At 40.7% G+C, this 17068-nt stretch overlaps 2 protein-coding genes across 2 annotated transcripts in view; both read right to left on the reverse strand.

The window, feature by feature from the left end:
- sgip1a (SH3GL interacting endocytic adaptor 1a) overlaps positions 1-1213 on the reverse strand; it is a 75318-nt gene extending 74105 nt beyond the window's left edge. Inside the window, 1 exon segment of the mRNA XM_051376567.1 lies at positions 1124-1213. The gene's annotated coding sequence lies outside the window, so the exon portion shown is untranslated.
- Positions 1214-4145: 2932 nt separating this feature from the next.
- On the reverse strand, positions 4146-10764 carry LOC127350758 (uncharacterized). The gene is made up of 4 exons (XM_051377661.1): positions 10505-10764; positions 9436-9612; positions 4782-4913; positions 4146-4688 (listed from the first exon to the last, which is right to left on the reverse strand). Exons 1-4 carry the CDS (start codon positions 10713-10715, stop codon positions 4405-4407), a joined length of 804 nt encoding a protein of 267 aa, XP_051233621.1. The 5' UTR covers positions 10716-10764; the 3' UTR covers positions 4146-4404.
- Positions 10765-17068: the final 6304 nt, after the last annotated feature.

Genomic DNA, 17068 nt, shown 5'->3' on the forward strand with positions numbered 1-17068 from the left:
CACTATAATTCAGACTCATTTTATTTAACTTTAGGCACTGCCCAGCACCAGTTTGGGTCTCTCATGTAACGTTAGCTAACTGCAGTGGTGTTTACCTCCGTTTTTCTCAAAGATAAATACAACACTTACCGCTATTTTAGGAAGCCTCTGGTAATTCAAAGCATCTTCTGTCCAGGTGAAAACAAAGATATTCTGTCGACTGCACAAGTTACAAAAAAACGTCGACTCCTTTCCAAACTTGCGACTGTTTCCCTCCACCGGAGAAAGATGGTCGCCGGAAGTAACACGGCCGTTATCGTCTTGCTCGGCTTGTATGACGCATCAACTTTTTTTTTATTTTTTTTTTTTTTTTTTTTTTTATCAGTTCAATATACAAACATACATTTTATAATGTTTTGACCTATAACGATTCATAAATGTGTGTTTATATTTTTAATTAATTCCCAGCTCTTTATGACAAAATGCGCAGCAAAAAATGTGTCACTTCCGGCTAACATAACGGTTGGGCCGTTAATCGTTTTAAGGAGAGTTTCGGAAAGTTGTTAAAAACCTTTTTAATCGTGCAGTATATTGAATATTTTGGTTCCAGTTGGATAGAAGTCTTTTGGGGATTTATAAATGACTTCTAAACAGCGATAAGTGCTCTGTTAAAGCCTGATTTCAGAAAATAATTGACGTTATCTATCAATGTCAAAGTCTGAACAGATGATGGGGGCACGATCTCCTGCTAGACAGTGTCTACTAACTTAACATGCAGGACAATAAGACACACTTCAGCCTGTAACGTTAGTACAGCCTAATTAAAACTATCAGCTCCTCTTCAACCACATACTACTTATTATTATTTATTAAATTATTATTTATTTTCTGAATTAAGACTTAAATGCCACGTGTAGTGTTTTATTAACTGGGCTGATTCATACACCTGACCAGCCTCTCACCCAAACCCCTTCCTTAATAATTAATCGAAACATTAAAATTAATTTCCTCTGGCAAACAACATCAATTTGACATGCAGCCCAATAGTGTTGCATAACAAGGACGTCTCACCCATGTTTGATTTTTCCAAATGTTTGTATCCGCATATGAGAACAAACTTGGCCCTAAAGCATGCAGACTGTACCTGATCCGTGTGATGATCCTCTTCTTTAAACAGTATGCGATGTTTAGCAAGGGATCTATATTTAATGAACGGTGAGTATCCAACTGCACTGTTTTGGTCGGTATGCGTGGCATGCATGTTTGACTATGCCTAGAGGCAATGGTGTGTGTGTGTGTGTGTGTGTGTGTGTGCACGGCAGGAGAGGGGACCTGCTGGGCCTTTTGGCAAATATGGTCACTATGGTTTTTTTTTTTCCTTTACAGCAAAAAAAAACCCCATTAATCAATCAAAATGCAGATTGCACAGATTTAGATATATACATCTCTATTAATGAGATCTGAACATCATCTATAGGCCTAGTCTACAGCAACCAAAGATTATTTTATTACCAGTTTTTGATACTGAGTTATGATTTTATTGATATTTCTTTTAGGGCTTTAAATTATCAGACCAACATTTCCATACCCCAAAAAAATCCTCTAATAGTTACTATTATAGAAGATTATGGTAGACTGATAAAAGCAACACGTATGAGAAGCTTGAACCATTACATTTTGTTTGTTTTTTACAGTCACTGACAGTTACGATCTTTAGCAGCATGAATCTACGTTTGTGTGCGTGTGTGTGTGTCAGAGTTTATCTGTGTCTGTACCTGCTGTACAAGATGTTGCCTGCATGTAACTGTGGAGATATTATCCCACAGAGAAATGTCTAGAGAATGTGTCTCAGTATGCAACTCTTGCACAGTTGCCATAGCAACCTGATCGACAGAGAGGACTTGGTCGTCCCTGTGATAGGATGTGAGAGAAAAACCCTGTCAAAATCCCAATTCACTGCGTCTGCCTGTCTGTCTGCCTGCCTGTCTGTCTTTCTTGGTCCTATATTCTCTCTCCCTCTGCACGTGTACTCACACTTGCATACGCACAAACACACCTTAATCAGTTTGTTGGGGGAACACCGCCTGTCTACCAGGGGCAGCTTGATTGCAGTCAATATTCTTGCCTAGAAAAACAGGTACATTCTAGTTAAAGTCAAAGAATAAATACAAGATCCTAATTTATTAATTCATCTATTTTTGGTGAAATCTGTGCAGTTATTGCTGTTCCTGCATCTGCATCTGTCATCAGCAGTGTGGTCCATACGATGTACTTAAATGTCAGTTTTATTTATTTCACTCAGAACTCTGATGATGCCCCTGCTTGATACATGTAACTCATTGTGTGGATTGACCCATGTGTTCCAAGATGTCTTCAACCACAACTCTTACCCAGGTTGGTTAGCTGCTCTCTCCTCTTCTCTCTTCTTCTCTCCTCTGTGAGGCTAGGCCAGGCCACTACACATGCTCAGTTCAACCTGTCAGAACAAATCAGAGCTCCCGGACTGAAAATTGTGGCATGGGAAGGGGGCAGGGACAATACATAATAGGAGAAAAGAGGGATAGCTAAACCTTTTGCTGCAATCAAAAAGAAAAGGAAAGAAGTAGAGAATAGTAATTTTCCAGAGTTGCATTTAAAGGACATGAATCAGGCCCTGCTCTAGAGTTAAGAGTTAATTCTGTCTCTTCGCATATCTGAATATTTGTGAGGGTAGCTTATGCCATTTGTGTGTCTCTGTCAATTTTTCTTTTTTTATCCAAGACAAGAAAGAGCTAAACAGTCACAGATTCCTGAGGTGAGTTCACCACGAACAACAAGCTCTAACAGCTTTATTAAAGAAAATAAACTCACCAAATGTCAAGAAAGGAAAATAAAATACAACCACCTTCTAAATTAAAAAAATTCAAAAGTCAATTGAAAAGTCAAGTTTCTCTCTTATACCAAACTAAAAACCTTTTGTTAAGCAATCTCAAAGTACACCTAACCCTAACCCCACAGGAACAAAAACAAACTGACAAAACCTTCTTTCCACTATTCCACCCACTCTGGTGTCACCCAAAAAAAACAATAGCCAATATATTTGTCCACTTGCCCAAACCTACTAGGGTGTATATTGAAATTCATTAGTTCTTCTGTGTATCTGGTACTTGGAGTTTATTGTTGTATATTCTAAATCTATATTGTAGTTATGTGTGTTCTGTGGATCTTTGAGGATCACTCCTCTGTCGCACTTTCTAACATTTCTCCCATTTGTTTTTCCCGGTAAAGTTTTTTAAGATTTAATTATTTCCGTCAAGTTTTTGAGTTGATAGAGTGTTGTATGCTGTACAGATGGTATAAAGTGCTCTCTGGCTTGTATGAATACATTTGAATTGATAAACAGGGGCCTCCAGGGTAGTGCTGTAGGCAACATTAGCCTTCTTAATGCATTTTAAAACTTTTGGAAACCATTAAAAATATGATTTGTGATGATGGGGGTTTTCCAGTGGTCAGAGAATGTGTTCTTTAAACAAGATGTCCTAAGTTCAAGCCCTGAAGCTGACCTGTGTGTGCCTGTCATTAACTATAACTGCTCTGAAGTACGGGAGATTACTGGAAGGAATGGTATTACGGGAGAACAATGAGTGTAAGACACACACACAAACACACACTCACACAAGCCCAAGAACTGTTCCCATGTGCTGCAGACCTCTATGATTTGGAAGGAGTGCGTGAGAGCAACAAATCATTTATAAAGTTTAGGGTAATATTACCAAAGGGCACAGTGACACAGCTGTGGAAGAACCAGAGAAAAGGGAAACAAAAACTACTGTGAAATTGGTCACGCTACAGAAAAACACACATTCCTCACTCATTCTAGCTCTCAGGAGTTTTTTTTTTCTTTTTTTTCGTGTGTACCTTTTCTATCAAGTGAACAATGGAGACTATAACTCACTGTTGTTTATGTCTGTTCATGTCAGTGACTCAAAGGAAGAGTTTTAATAAGATACATTTACTGGGCCAGGGCGGACAGGTCACACCACACCCTTTCACTTCTCTAGATGACTGGGTTGGAGTTACTTACAGTCAGGGATTTTCATTGAGGTCATGAATCTGTGGTATGATCAGTATCTTCAGTATGATATTGACAGTTGAAACAAAAACAATAAAGAAATGTCCACACAGTATTATAATTGTATGTTTATTATTTTATTATTGACAAGAGCATCTGAAAAACTTATCACTTTGACATTTTTATTAATCGCTGTTGCACTATTCTGTCATCCAGCTTTTATATAAAGGAAAATCAAAAGTTCACTATACATTACTACAGTGATTCAAGATTATCAGATTAAGTTTGAGATCAGTTCAGTGCAAGAACTGCTCAAGACAACAAAAACCTGCATGATTATCAGAATTTAAAGGAAAAGAGGAACTGTTTCTGTCTTACATGGTGAAAAGCAGATGACCACTGAAGGTAGTATGGTGATTAGTATTATCAAACACCCTTGAATTAGTCCACAGACGCAAAAACACAACATCTCCAACCTCTAGGAGCAATGTAACCCCCATAGCAGCAGACCCAGAATCGGATTTCTGACGTTCCCATGCAAGAAAAGTGTTCTCTGAGTTCTTGACCAACACAGCAGCTGTAGGATGTTTAGCATCTCCGTGTGCTATTATGTACCACTCGAAGTGGTAGGCTCCTCTCACTGGTGCAGTGAAAATACCTGTTGAACATTTGTTTTTAGTCTTTGTAAATGAAAATTCAACTGTTGCAACATTAGACATCATCATAGGTAAAAATAACAGAGTTCAGGTACCTGTGTGTGGGTTGTAGGCCTTTCCAATGTTTGTAGTGACATGTTTGAAGATCAGAGTAGTGAGCGTGGGAAAGGGTCCGACATGTCCATGGCCTTTAGCCAACAGAGAGGCTGAGAAAGCCACCTGCCCAACTGATAGAGAGAGAGAGCATTGTATATAAGGCTGAGCAATTTTAGCGATCCTGTGATATATATCGATATTTTGTTTCCCCAGAACAGAGAGAGTTGCCCTGACGTGTGACGGGTGGACCTCGTGAACAACTGAAGCATATCTCACCATCACGGCCCCACTTTATCAACGAGGAATGGGAGCTTGTTACGTATGTCTTACAAACCAGGGACATGCCCGAGAGCCACACCGGATACAACCTGGCAGAACATCGGAGAAAGGCCCTCGCTGAGTGGGGAATCACAGAATTATTTTGTTTTTATCACTAATTTATTTTGTCATTAATGTAAAGCAGCATTCTATGCATCCATGCCATAAAGGGCGCTATAGGTATATAGTTTCTTACTTTTATTTAACTACAGGTGGAACAGTGCGCACGACATGTTGGAAAGATTCCTCAAGCAACAACCGGCCATCTGCTCTCGAGTGAGGTCAGGAAGACCGAGAAGTATCTGTGTACACTGACCGAGTCAGACGTGACAACAGCTGAAGAAGGAGAAGACCCCCACACTATTAGAGGTAAGGCAATGATGGTACTGCTAGGTTTAACCCTTGGCCTTGTATCCTATCCGCCATCTCCTGGCGAGAGTAAGCATAGGCCTAAATAATACGTTGTTCAAAGTTTAAAAGGCAAATCCTACAACGTGTACAGTTTAAAATGGATAAATATTAAATAGTTTAAAAAGCATAAATACTATAATGTTAAAAGGTTTAAATAGATATAATAGATATTAAATATAGTAATTAAAAGATTTATTACAGTAAAAGCTCATGAATTTCATTTCATGTTGACCTATTTAATTTAGTTGTCACTTTGGAGTGTGGACGAAGAGGGGACAGCAAATGCTAGCGCTGATGATGAGGGGATGGCATCCGAAGAAGAGGCTGTAGATGATGGAGAGCGATTCAAGGAAGGAGAGAGCAGTCAAGGTCAGTATCACCCATTGTTATCCAGTGAAGTGCACTGTGTTGTCTGAACCTCTGTGTAGGAATTATGGAATGTGCTTAACTATAAATAAGGTGATTTTTTTTTTATTGTTTATTTATTTGAAGGTCAGCATCCTCCACCCAGGAATCCAAGGCCGTCTTGTCCACTGGCTGCCCTTCTTGGTGAACGATACGGTGGTGGTGCAGCACGACCCAAGACAAATACCCAAGAGGACGAGGCCAAGGAGCAGATGACCTTCTACAAAGGAGACAGATCTCCTGGAAGTGAAAGAAGATGCACTGGTCTGGTGGAAGGAGCACCAGTATGAGTATCCACTCTTGTCACACCTTGCTAAAAGGTACCTCTGCATCCCTGGCACTAGTGTCTCCTCGGAGAGGGTCTTCTCCACCGCCGGAGATATCATCACTGCTCAGAGAAGTGCACTTCTCCCAGAGCACGTCGATCAGATTCTATTCCTGAACAAAAATCTGAAGAGAATGTAGATCACTTGGTCCGCAGTTATGTGGAGAGGAGACTTTCTGTTTAGTGTTCACTTGTAGGTCAGGGCCTACAGGCCTTTAGCTACTCTGCTAAGACGGGTACAATTTTAAGTTGGCTTAAATGTTGCTCCTATGGACTTGAATTATTGGCTGCCATGGTTTATTTTTACTTTCCTGTTGGCTAGTTTTACTTGGCTAACTCACATACTTGTAGGCCTACAGGCCTTAAACTACTTGGCTAAGTGCTACATTTTAAGTTAAATGTTTAAATGTTGTTCTTAGTGACTTGAATTATTGGCTGTTTTGGAGAAGCCATGGTACTACCGACCTCGCCCGATTGTTCGACAACGTCCAATGGCCGATAATCGGGTTGGTGTGTCCAGGCCTTTAGAAGCAGGAAAAATGGGCAGCGTGAGGATCTGAGCGACTTTGGGCCACATTGTGATGGACAACTGGGTCAGAGCATCTCCAAACCTGCAGCTCTTGTGGGTGTTCCCGGTCTGCAGAGGTCAGTACCTATCAAAAGTGGTCCAAGGAAGGAAAACAACCAGAGACAGGGTCATGGGCAACCAAGACTCATTGATGCATGTGGGAAGTGAAGGCTGGCCCGTGTGGTTAGCTGAGAACCCCACCGCTAATTGCGCTCATTTGTAAGCATGCCCCAGAAAACTACAGAAAAAAAAAAAAAAACTAACTTACTGCATGCTAGTCAAATCAGTCATTGACTTAGTGCTGCAAGCACAAGAGCACCATTCTGTCTTTTGCCCCTACACCACAGATCTACCCAATGCACATGCAAGAAGTAAACCCGATGGGGGAAGCTACTGCTTTAAATGCTCCAAGCCAGGTTTCACATCTTGTACCTGCCCCAACCGCTCCACAATATCTCGGGGACCCCAACATCCTCCTGAGTGCACTGTGGAGTTACCACGAGCCCTGCCCACAGATATGAGTTATTGCATGGATCCTCCAAGACCAATGAGTTGGAAGCAGGGAAACTTCCGGGGGGAGGACATTTCAAAGAGGAAACTGACTCCACCTCCTCATCCACCTCACTTCAACATCCTGTGTTCAATCATGTAGAAGATGTGACTCCACAGTCACCATCGAACACCCCGCTGGATGCCACACTCGATAGACCTTTCGGCCATCTGAGCAGACTTACTCCCTGAAAGCATTCAAAGTTGGCCCTTAAACAGTATGTGGTCAGCTCCACTGATTCAGCCTACTAATAACACAGCCTGTATGCCAATGGGGATCACCTGGATAACTATATCTCTATATAACTATATCTCCCAGCGGTTTGTTGTAATCCTTCGCACAATACTCTTCCCTCGGAAGACGCTCCCATTAATCTCTTGCCTGAGTACGCTGTGATTTGAAGTCTTGATCTCTGTGCCCTTCCCCTGGTGATGTTGACAGACCACCCCTATGTGTGACAGCTGAATGCTGGAGGACCCGGTGACCAGCGAGTTGCTCCGTCAGTTGGAAGACAGCCGATAAAAGTAAGAAACCTCCACAAAATGCTGTTCAGGATGGCCTCCTCTACTTTCATGACCCAGAAACAAAGTGTGGTCTACACCCACTTAAACAACTGAAACTGTATGCTCGCACTGGCATTCATGGATGTCTGCTTGCGTAGTATCATGACCACCCCACAGCTGGAGACCTTGGCATTGCAAAGACACTGATACGCCTATGGCTCAGATTCTTCTGACCAAACATGGCTTCTGATGTCAAGAAGTATGTGGTCTCTTGTGCTGTGTGTCAAATCACTAAGCCAAGCCAAAGAAAGCCAGCCAGTCTTATTGTCCCCATCCAACCAACAATACACTGGCATGGACTATGTAGGCCCACTGCCTTGCACACTAAGAAATGCTTACATCCTTGTCTTTGTAGATTAATTTTCCAAGTGGATCAAAGTGAGCGCAGTGAGGGAAGCAACAGCTCAGGTTGCAGCCAACAAGTTCATCACTGATGTCTTCGTTCGACATGGTGCTGCATCATACCTGATGTCAGACAGAGGGATGCCATTTCTGAGTGATTTTCTCGAGCATGTTGTGTCAGCACTTGGGACTGAGCAAGTTGATTCCCCAGATCTGTTTTGCAATGCACCTGATGAAAGTACATGTTGTACAGATGGGAGCTAGAGACTCCACTTGACCTGATCACCCAGCCTACATGGGAAGGATGACCTGGAGTCCCCTTCCTGGAAATCCTGGCACATGATCATGCCCGAGCAGTGCTTGCTACAAATCATGATCATCAGAAACATTACTACGACCTTAGATGTTGCCAAGTCTCCTACACAATTCAAGATCTTGTCCGAGTGAAGTCTCATCCCAGTTCGGACGCATTAACTAACTTCACCGCCAAGCTTGCCACACTATACACTGGCTTATACCGCATCTCCCGAAGGATGTCTGATCTGAACTACAGTCTCATCAAAGTCAACACTGGAGTTTTTCACAGCCATTCCATACGTGGGCCATAGCTTCGCAAAGCAAGTGCACAGAACATGTGACCCTAGAGGAACAAAGCCAAGATTTGGATCAGGGGTGTTGGTAACATGGAAGCTGCAGATGTCTCCATGGATGTGCCTGCTGATGACAATGGTAACATGGAAGCTGCAGATGTCTCCATGGATGTGCCTGCTGATGACAATGTCTGCATCACTAACTCTGTCCCTGTTCATCCTGTTCAGAATGGAGACTAACATGACTCCTGGCACTGAAAGTCATGACTCCTCACCGACCGACTCTCTCCCTGCACTTACGAGCCATTACAGCTTCAGACCCAGACGAGTCCCCAGAGTCACCTCTGGACAATAAGTGGAACACCCAGATAAGTGACCCCTATCACACTGACAGAATTGACCTGAAGTAAAAGATTCTTTGGTCTTAGTCATATGAGTCAGTAAAAAACCTATATTACGACATGACTGTGTGTGTCTGAGCTCCTGTTTTTCTTTTGCCTGTCAACTCAACTGTAATGTTTGGATTACCTATATAAATAATATTCTGCTAAATATTATTCATGATTATTTACACACAATACCTTTCAACAGTTGCTTCAGCTTGACAACCTCAGACTCCTGCTTCTTCAGCTCACTCTCCTGCCTCTTTAACTCAGTCTCCTGCCTCTTCAATGTAGTCTCCTGCTTCTTCAGCTCAGTCTCCTGCTTCTCTAACTCAGACTTCTGCTGCTCCACTTCTTTCAGCTTTGCAGCATGTTCTGAAAAAGAGGATAAATAAGTTTGAGTGTGATTTCACTGCACCATCAGTTTCTTTGGAAATACTGCATTGACAACCATATTTAGTTTAGCGAAAATGTTCTGCCGTGTTTTTTAGTGCCTAACTCCTATCACATTTTTCAGCATAGAAACTTTGTTAGAAAATCAAAACGTTCAGCTCAATCAGGATATTATTGCTTCTATTCAGATTTTTGATAACTTTAATCATTTCTGAAATATTTAACTTTTTCCTGTGATTTTTCCCCTTTTCATTCCCTATGAACGATTCCCATTTTGTGGGGGAACATATTTTGGTGATTAGTTGCAGTCGGCCCCAAAAGCATAATCATGAGATCTGTGCCTCGGCTAAAGACCTAACCATGCAATGCATCTCTGAGATTACAATATATTCTACATTTTTAATCTTTTTGCCATTTTCCAATTATACACTGTACACATATTTATTAATTCAGTTGGAAACTACATTCAAACCATATAATATATATTAAACTGCTTAGTCCAAGTCATAGTAATTAGATTCTTTCTCACTTTTTCAATTACAATACTCCTTCAGTTACTTCATACAAATTCAATACATTCAATAAAAAAAAGACAGGAATTAAGTCCAGCGTAGGCTGTTCAACAAATCTTCAATTATTCTACACCTTTCACATAATTGCAAAGCCAATATACTTATACTTTCATTTAGCCTTTTAGCAATCAGCATTCACACCCGAAATTTCTTAAGAAATATAATTCTCTAGTTTCTTTGTGTAATTTCAGTGCTTTTGGATATGAACTGCAATGACATTGATACCCTTGTAAAACAACAGTGGTTCCTATGGAAGGTTCCTGATGCTATTCCTTCTCTCATTACCCAACATAATACTGTACCTTGACTCTCTTTTTGCAAGAATTGTATCTCCACTCTCTGTTCAGCCAACGTAGCAGTCATCTTTCTCAGCACGGCATTGATGTCTTGTGGTAAAGACTGTAGGTATGTGATCTGCTGTGCAAGAATTTCTTTTTCTGCCTCCGTCTGATTCTGATCTGTGGAGCCAGAGCAGACCAGCAGCAGCAACAGGAAAATCACAGCAATCTTCATTCTCACACTGGCAGCTTACACAGGTGAACTGTGTCCTCTGTGGACCGGTGTGAGGTTTATGTAGTACAGCCAAAAGAGGTGGATGTCACAGACAGAATATTTCCTCATTCCCATTTCACATGATTTATTGTCAGCCAACATGAAAGTGAGGATGTTGTAGAACTAATACCATAAAACGTTTAATAAAAGCACTGTCCCATATAGACGCAGGTCGGCTTTTCTAACCTGGTGTGGCTATATGTTTTTACCAATAAATAAAAAGGTCTAAAAGTCCTCCATGTCACCCCTTTAACCAAGTCAATATGGATGTGATTGGTAGATCAGTTAGATTCTCCACAATTCTTCATCATCCATTTTACGTGAACTATGAGCATGTTGGTACTAATGATGTATATTCCTTAAGATTAATGTGGTTCTTCTGTGGTTTTCGCCTATTTGAACATGTGTGTACTCAACTCAGTCCTGTAGAGCTGGGGTAGTTTCATTTGTCCACACTTTCACAGTTTTTGTTGATGGTTTGACCCATTCTATATGCTGCGTCTAAGTAGGTAGGAGAATCAACAAAATGTGGTCTGACCAAAATTGGCCGTGGGAGGGCTTTGTAGCTGCAAGATATATTTGTGTATTTGTGAATCAATTTAAAACACTTTCAGGCTTGAAACCAAACTGTGATGAATGCACAGTTTTCCCGCCAGATGGATTCCTGGGTATGTATATTTATATGAGCCATTACAGAAATTAAGTGTTGAGTGGAGAAGGAATGGGCACTGAGTTTATTTCCTCATACTACACTGTGACAGACTGGTTCCACTTACTGAACTGACAGCATTACTTAAGAGAGGTGTTTCTTTGTTTTATAAAGTAAGACGGGTTTGGTCACCAGCTAACTTCACTGTACGTCAGCCATGCAACACAAATTATGTCTAAACCTATGGATGAACCTCCATCAAGATCCTCAGTCCACCCACCTATCCCTCGGTCACCTATCCCACCAGGAACAGCTGATCTCCAGCGACCGGGGACATAATTAAATCCCACCCTGATGTTGACAGGGTCAATACAGTCTATCCATTCCTATCTTGTCTTATATTTTTTCACATTTTGTTTGTATTTAAACACTTATGTACTCAGGTCTCAGTTGAAAATTACATCTCGATGTCAGTGGGACTTACCAGATAAAATAAAGGTTTATATATAATCTCCTGCTGCTGCTCCTACAGAACACCCCGAGTTACGTGGAGTGCGAAGGCCCGTTTAATTTTATTTGCATTAGGCTGTTTGAGGGGCAGAGGTGAAATAATTTAAAAAGGGCACCAGCATGCAGAAAGTTGGTTTTATGGCGATACAGATTAGGGTTAGGGCACCTTAAAGGGCACTTCATCACGTTTTTGCCACTAGAAAGGCACCCTATCATATTTTATCTACCATAGGGGCATCTAAGAGGGTGACTAGTGTTGTTGTGTGCACACTGTAAATGTAAGCAAGAGGTCATCGTGGTGATGACCACCCAAACCTTGGTAACCAATTCCATTTACTGTATAGCAGACGGTGTCCAGAAAGGGAGCCTATGTTGCTTTCAGGACCCTAACCCTGACCTCCACCACCCCACTCTTCATAACAGGATGGGGATTGAGATCAATTTAGACTCCTTTTTTATCCACTGCAATCTTTGATGTACTGTAGCTTGTTTGAGACTTCTGGTTCTCATTTTTGAGAGTCCCACTGAGTGTCTCAGCAGACAATGCCAATGTTCCTGTTACATCCTAGACAGGGTGTCTTATATCCCCAAAACCCTATGCCCAACTCTTCTCCCACCGCTTTTTACGAGCACAATGAAGACTCGCAGAGGATCTTTAAACAGACTGTCAGTGGTGTTTCTCTGCACCTTCAGCCACTTCATCATCTCTCCTCTAATTGGCTCTGGTGATATAAATAGCCACATGTATCCATCACGAGACTGATTTACTTGCTTCACTTACAAGGTTAATGCAGCCACAGGGGACCCAAGAGGGGCATCATGTTGCCTTTTCTCTGAAAGCCACTGTAGCAACAACAAAAACTGACAAGTGCAACTGCTGATCTTTATCTTGTACTAATATATTTTATGAATTCCTTTCTCTTTTTTTTTTTTTTTTTTTTACTGTTTTCACCATAGAGCTTTGCTTCTTTAATGGCAACACAGCAGGAAGCCTGAAAGGCAAAACAAAGTTGTGCTTTTTTTCTCTTTTTATTTCATTCAGTTCAATACCTCGAATGAAAAAAAGGCCTCATTATGAACAACAAGAATCATTTCTTTACAAAATGATCACTCATCCCAAAAGACCGTTCGATAACTCTTCATGCAAATTAAAATGGTCATTTTTAACAGTGTATTCCTCTGTGAGCAGCAGTATTTGACCCAGCTGGCCCTACAGCCAGCTATAAAACCACAATGACGCAAAAGCAGGAGCCACATCATTTGCATTAAAAGAGAAGATATTTAACCCTTTATGGCCATAATAAATGTAAGCTGTTACATTAAGCCAACACTGAACAGATCAGGTACTTAATGTACCCTATATGTGCAATCTCTCACTTAGATCAAATTCCTTAATTTAGCCACTGTGCAAAGTTATAAAATGAGTGCAAGGTGTGGATTCCTAAAACATTACAATCCTGCTCTCTTAGCACTTAGCATTGGGTTGCCCTTGTTGTAGCCAGTCATTGACCCCTGATAAACTGGTACTTCCGGTCCACCTGTTTATGATTTCACAAATAGGTTCTTAACGTTACTTTTTAACGTTTTTTGACTTCTAATGACTGTTAAATGTGCCTGTATGTAGCCCCACACTCATACATACTAACAAGTGAATATGCATCCTCTTACATGCTGTGTGTACTGCCAGACTTTTATATGATGATGAGCTGTCATTCTACTAACAATCAACATCTGGGAAAAATTAAACCCAGCTCATCTGACGCGCATACTCTTATGTAATGATGATTTCAGGGACTGAACTGAAGGGGAATATCTTGGGAGGAGCCAACCAGGGGGATAGGTGGAACCGAAACATTTTTTTTAATCTCAAGCCACACACAAAGCTTTTGTGTTCACTGTTGCTGGTTAACATGTAAACCAGCATGAAGCAGGAGTTCAGTGACCATCCAGTGGGTTTTTTAACTCTGAATATTGACATGGTCCCTTGAGGCGATTAAGCACTTGAAGCTTTTTAAGTTGCAGAAAACAGTTGACATGCAAAATACCTTGCTTTGTCTTGAGATGATAATAGGAAAAAAAAGTTTTACTTTTGTTCAAGCAAAAATGTCTTCGAGGCTGCTATGAAAAAAAACCCAGCACAGTCCTACGTAGGTTAACAGAATAAAGACTCTAAGAAATCTACATTTGTCACTGTTCCATTGTGAAATAACAACGCGTGGGCTCGGAAACCTTTAATTTAATTACCCGACATCTCAATGAAGCCTTCATCTATTCAGCTTAAAGGAGTTATGTCATCCGCTCTCTCCCCCTCTGTCTCTACTGTATCTCCTGTGTGTCTTTCTTCTCTTATCAAACTACAACTTTACATATGTCTTAATTGTTGGAACAGCTTAAAATCTGACTGCACTGAATTATACATTACATTTTAGTGTTTTTATAGCAATCCTGGAGGCATACATTTTTACAAATTAAATTAATATTAAAATAATACTTTTTACAATTGACATGTTCCCTTGTTTTGGCAATCAATCAGAAATTAGTGGCTGTACGATCAACTGAGGTTGATTATTGAACTACTCTCAAAATAAATACTCTTGAGTCTTGAACATTGTGTAAGCTAGGAAAAGGTCAAATATTTTCTTCACATTGGCAGATTTTTCTTGTTTTTGAAAGAGATTTGATGAGAGATGCATGAAGTGTTCACACCCTCTTCTTTTTGTTTTCAGTCTCTTTAATTGATTCAGGATACTAGAATTTTGGAGCCCTAAGCCAATTCCTTATTATCTCCAAAGCTAATCATTTCCTTTGCTTAACTGAAAATATTCCTCATCTTCTTCTTTGTGCCACACAGGGGAGAAGTTAAGTGGTGTTTCATATTCCTTGACTGGTGGGAAATGCTTTGCTCTGTTTTTAGCTTTATTAGATAACCCATCCCCATGGCTTTGTAAATGAGTGACAGGGGAGGCCACCTGTCCCATAACCCTCTCTCTCTCTCTCTCTCTCTCTCTCTCTCTCTCTCTCTCTCTCTCTCTCCTCTTCCATCTATCTTTCTTTCGTCACATAGTACACAAGTAGTTTCATCAAATAGAATCTCTTGCTTTTTACTAGATTATGTCGAAGGCAAGACCAGAAAGAGACTTCCACAGTTGGGAGATGGAGGTGAAAGAAATGAGAGGAGATTGGAAATCATTCGAGCAGTGGAGGCATACATATGAAAAATCAAGGATAAGAGCTAAAAGATGAAAATAGCAAATAAAAGGAGAGCGAAGAGGAAGAATAAGATGACTGACCTGTGATATAATTCACTCATGATTCTCCTTTGAAACAAGGTTGGAGTGGATACAAGGGCAGACAGCCTCAGAGCTCTTATCGTGGGTCACAATGAAATTAGATATGAAGGGTCATGGATGGAAATTACACAAGCCTCTTACCCTTGTCTTTAAGGGTTTTTTAGATAAGGTTTGAATAATTCCTTCCCAGACTGACGTTTAGAAATAGCCACTGATGATTTTGGAGAAGGAACCCAACATAAAATATGTTTGGAATATTTTGATATACTAATTTGTTCTTGCCTAAATGTTTGTGTCCAGTTTTGAAAATGCAACTGTGGACTGTAAAAAGCTATGATATAAGACTGTAACATGTGTGAGTGCTTTGCAAAACTTCCCTCATTATGTGTTTAAAGACGGAAGTTGTTGCAGTAAAAACAATAAAAATTATATTACTGCTACCACAATATTGTGTTCCATGGGAAGTGTATTTAAAGCCCATAAACCCTCCAATCAAATCAGTCATTTGTGTAAAATGATTAGCTAACAGAACATTCCTGGAAATATTGCTTCATCAAGCATTTTTGCCTTCCGACCCTGTAAGGTCCCACATGTTAAATAAACCAACTTAATAATGTAGTAAGACAATTTATCAGCATCTTTCCAGTTTATGTTAATAGGGAGTCACTACAGGAGGGCACTGCAAAAGAACAGGATTAAGGTTGATAGGCGAGAATGAATATTAAGAGTTTCACAATTTCACCAAATAAAACACAGTATGTGCAGATTAATTTGCATACAATTTCAAATGAGTCAGACTGAGACCACTGAGTTATTTCCGTTCCATTCTAGGGTTAGATGGACCACACTAAGGAAAAATTGTTTTGGAATATCAGAAAACTAGGGCTGTCCCCTATTAGACGAGTTACTGTTAGTTGATGAGAAGGGTTGATGAGCTTAAAGCACTGGTTGAGGTTTGTTTAGTCAGGCGCTTTGGACTGCCAGGAGGAGGAGGGGAGCGGGGCCGGAATGAGCACCATAGCTAGAGTGGGGCGATCAGGCAAAAGTTGGGCTCATCAGCCACCCAGTGACCATGGCTGGCATCGAACACCATCGGATGCCAGGGGCCTCATTTATAACATTTTATGTAGATTCCATCCTAAAACACTGCGTACTGACAAACTTCAGAATCCTTTTCTGCCAGAAAATATTCAGATCTATAAAACTGTGCGGCGCACACCTGTAGTCTAGACTTTACAGTTCAGGAAAATGTGAAGTACTTTATAAATGACCACATGGTAGCTCACCTGGTAGAGTGAGCGCCCCATATACAAAGTTTAAGTTCCTACTGCAGTGGCCTAGGTTTGATTCCAACCTGTGTCCCTTTTTATTGCATGTTGTCCTCGCTCTGTCAGGCATCTGTAGCGCATTTATGTGTGCCTACGTACAATTCAACACATGCAAAGATGAGCATTGCGTTCATTTTCTTTTTTTGTGTGTGTGAGCAGGCCTTTATGTCACATCAGAACAGTCCTGTCAGATTGTGTGTGGGCCGTGGTGCTGAGTCTGTGTCACACTGTGTTCCCGTCTCAGCACATTAGAGCTGAACCTCTGTTATGATGCAGCAAACACAGGGAAATCAAATAGAATGAAGAGTAACATAGAACAGATGTACTAATGCAGACTATAATGTAAGTTTAAATCTACTTCACTTTCCTGCACTGGTTGATGGGTTTCTTTCTCACAGGATGGGCCAGGGTCCCCTGACCTTTAGTGGCTTCATTATTTTTTTGTTGGATTGTGGTGGACTAACTGTGGGAACTTTAAACTAAAACCACATTTAAATAAATACAATCTCAGACTCTCATAGTATTCCTGTTAGACAG

Source organism: Dicentrarchus labrax, unplaced genomic scaffold, assembly GCF_905237075.1.
Source record: "Dicentrarchus labrax unplaced genomic scaffold, dlabrax2021, whole genome shotgun sequence".
Lineage (NCBI taxonomy): Eukaryota > Metazoa > Chordata > Actinopteri > Moronidae > Dicentrarchus > Dicentrarchus labrax.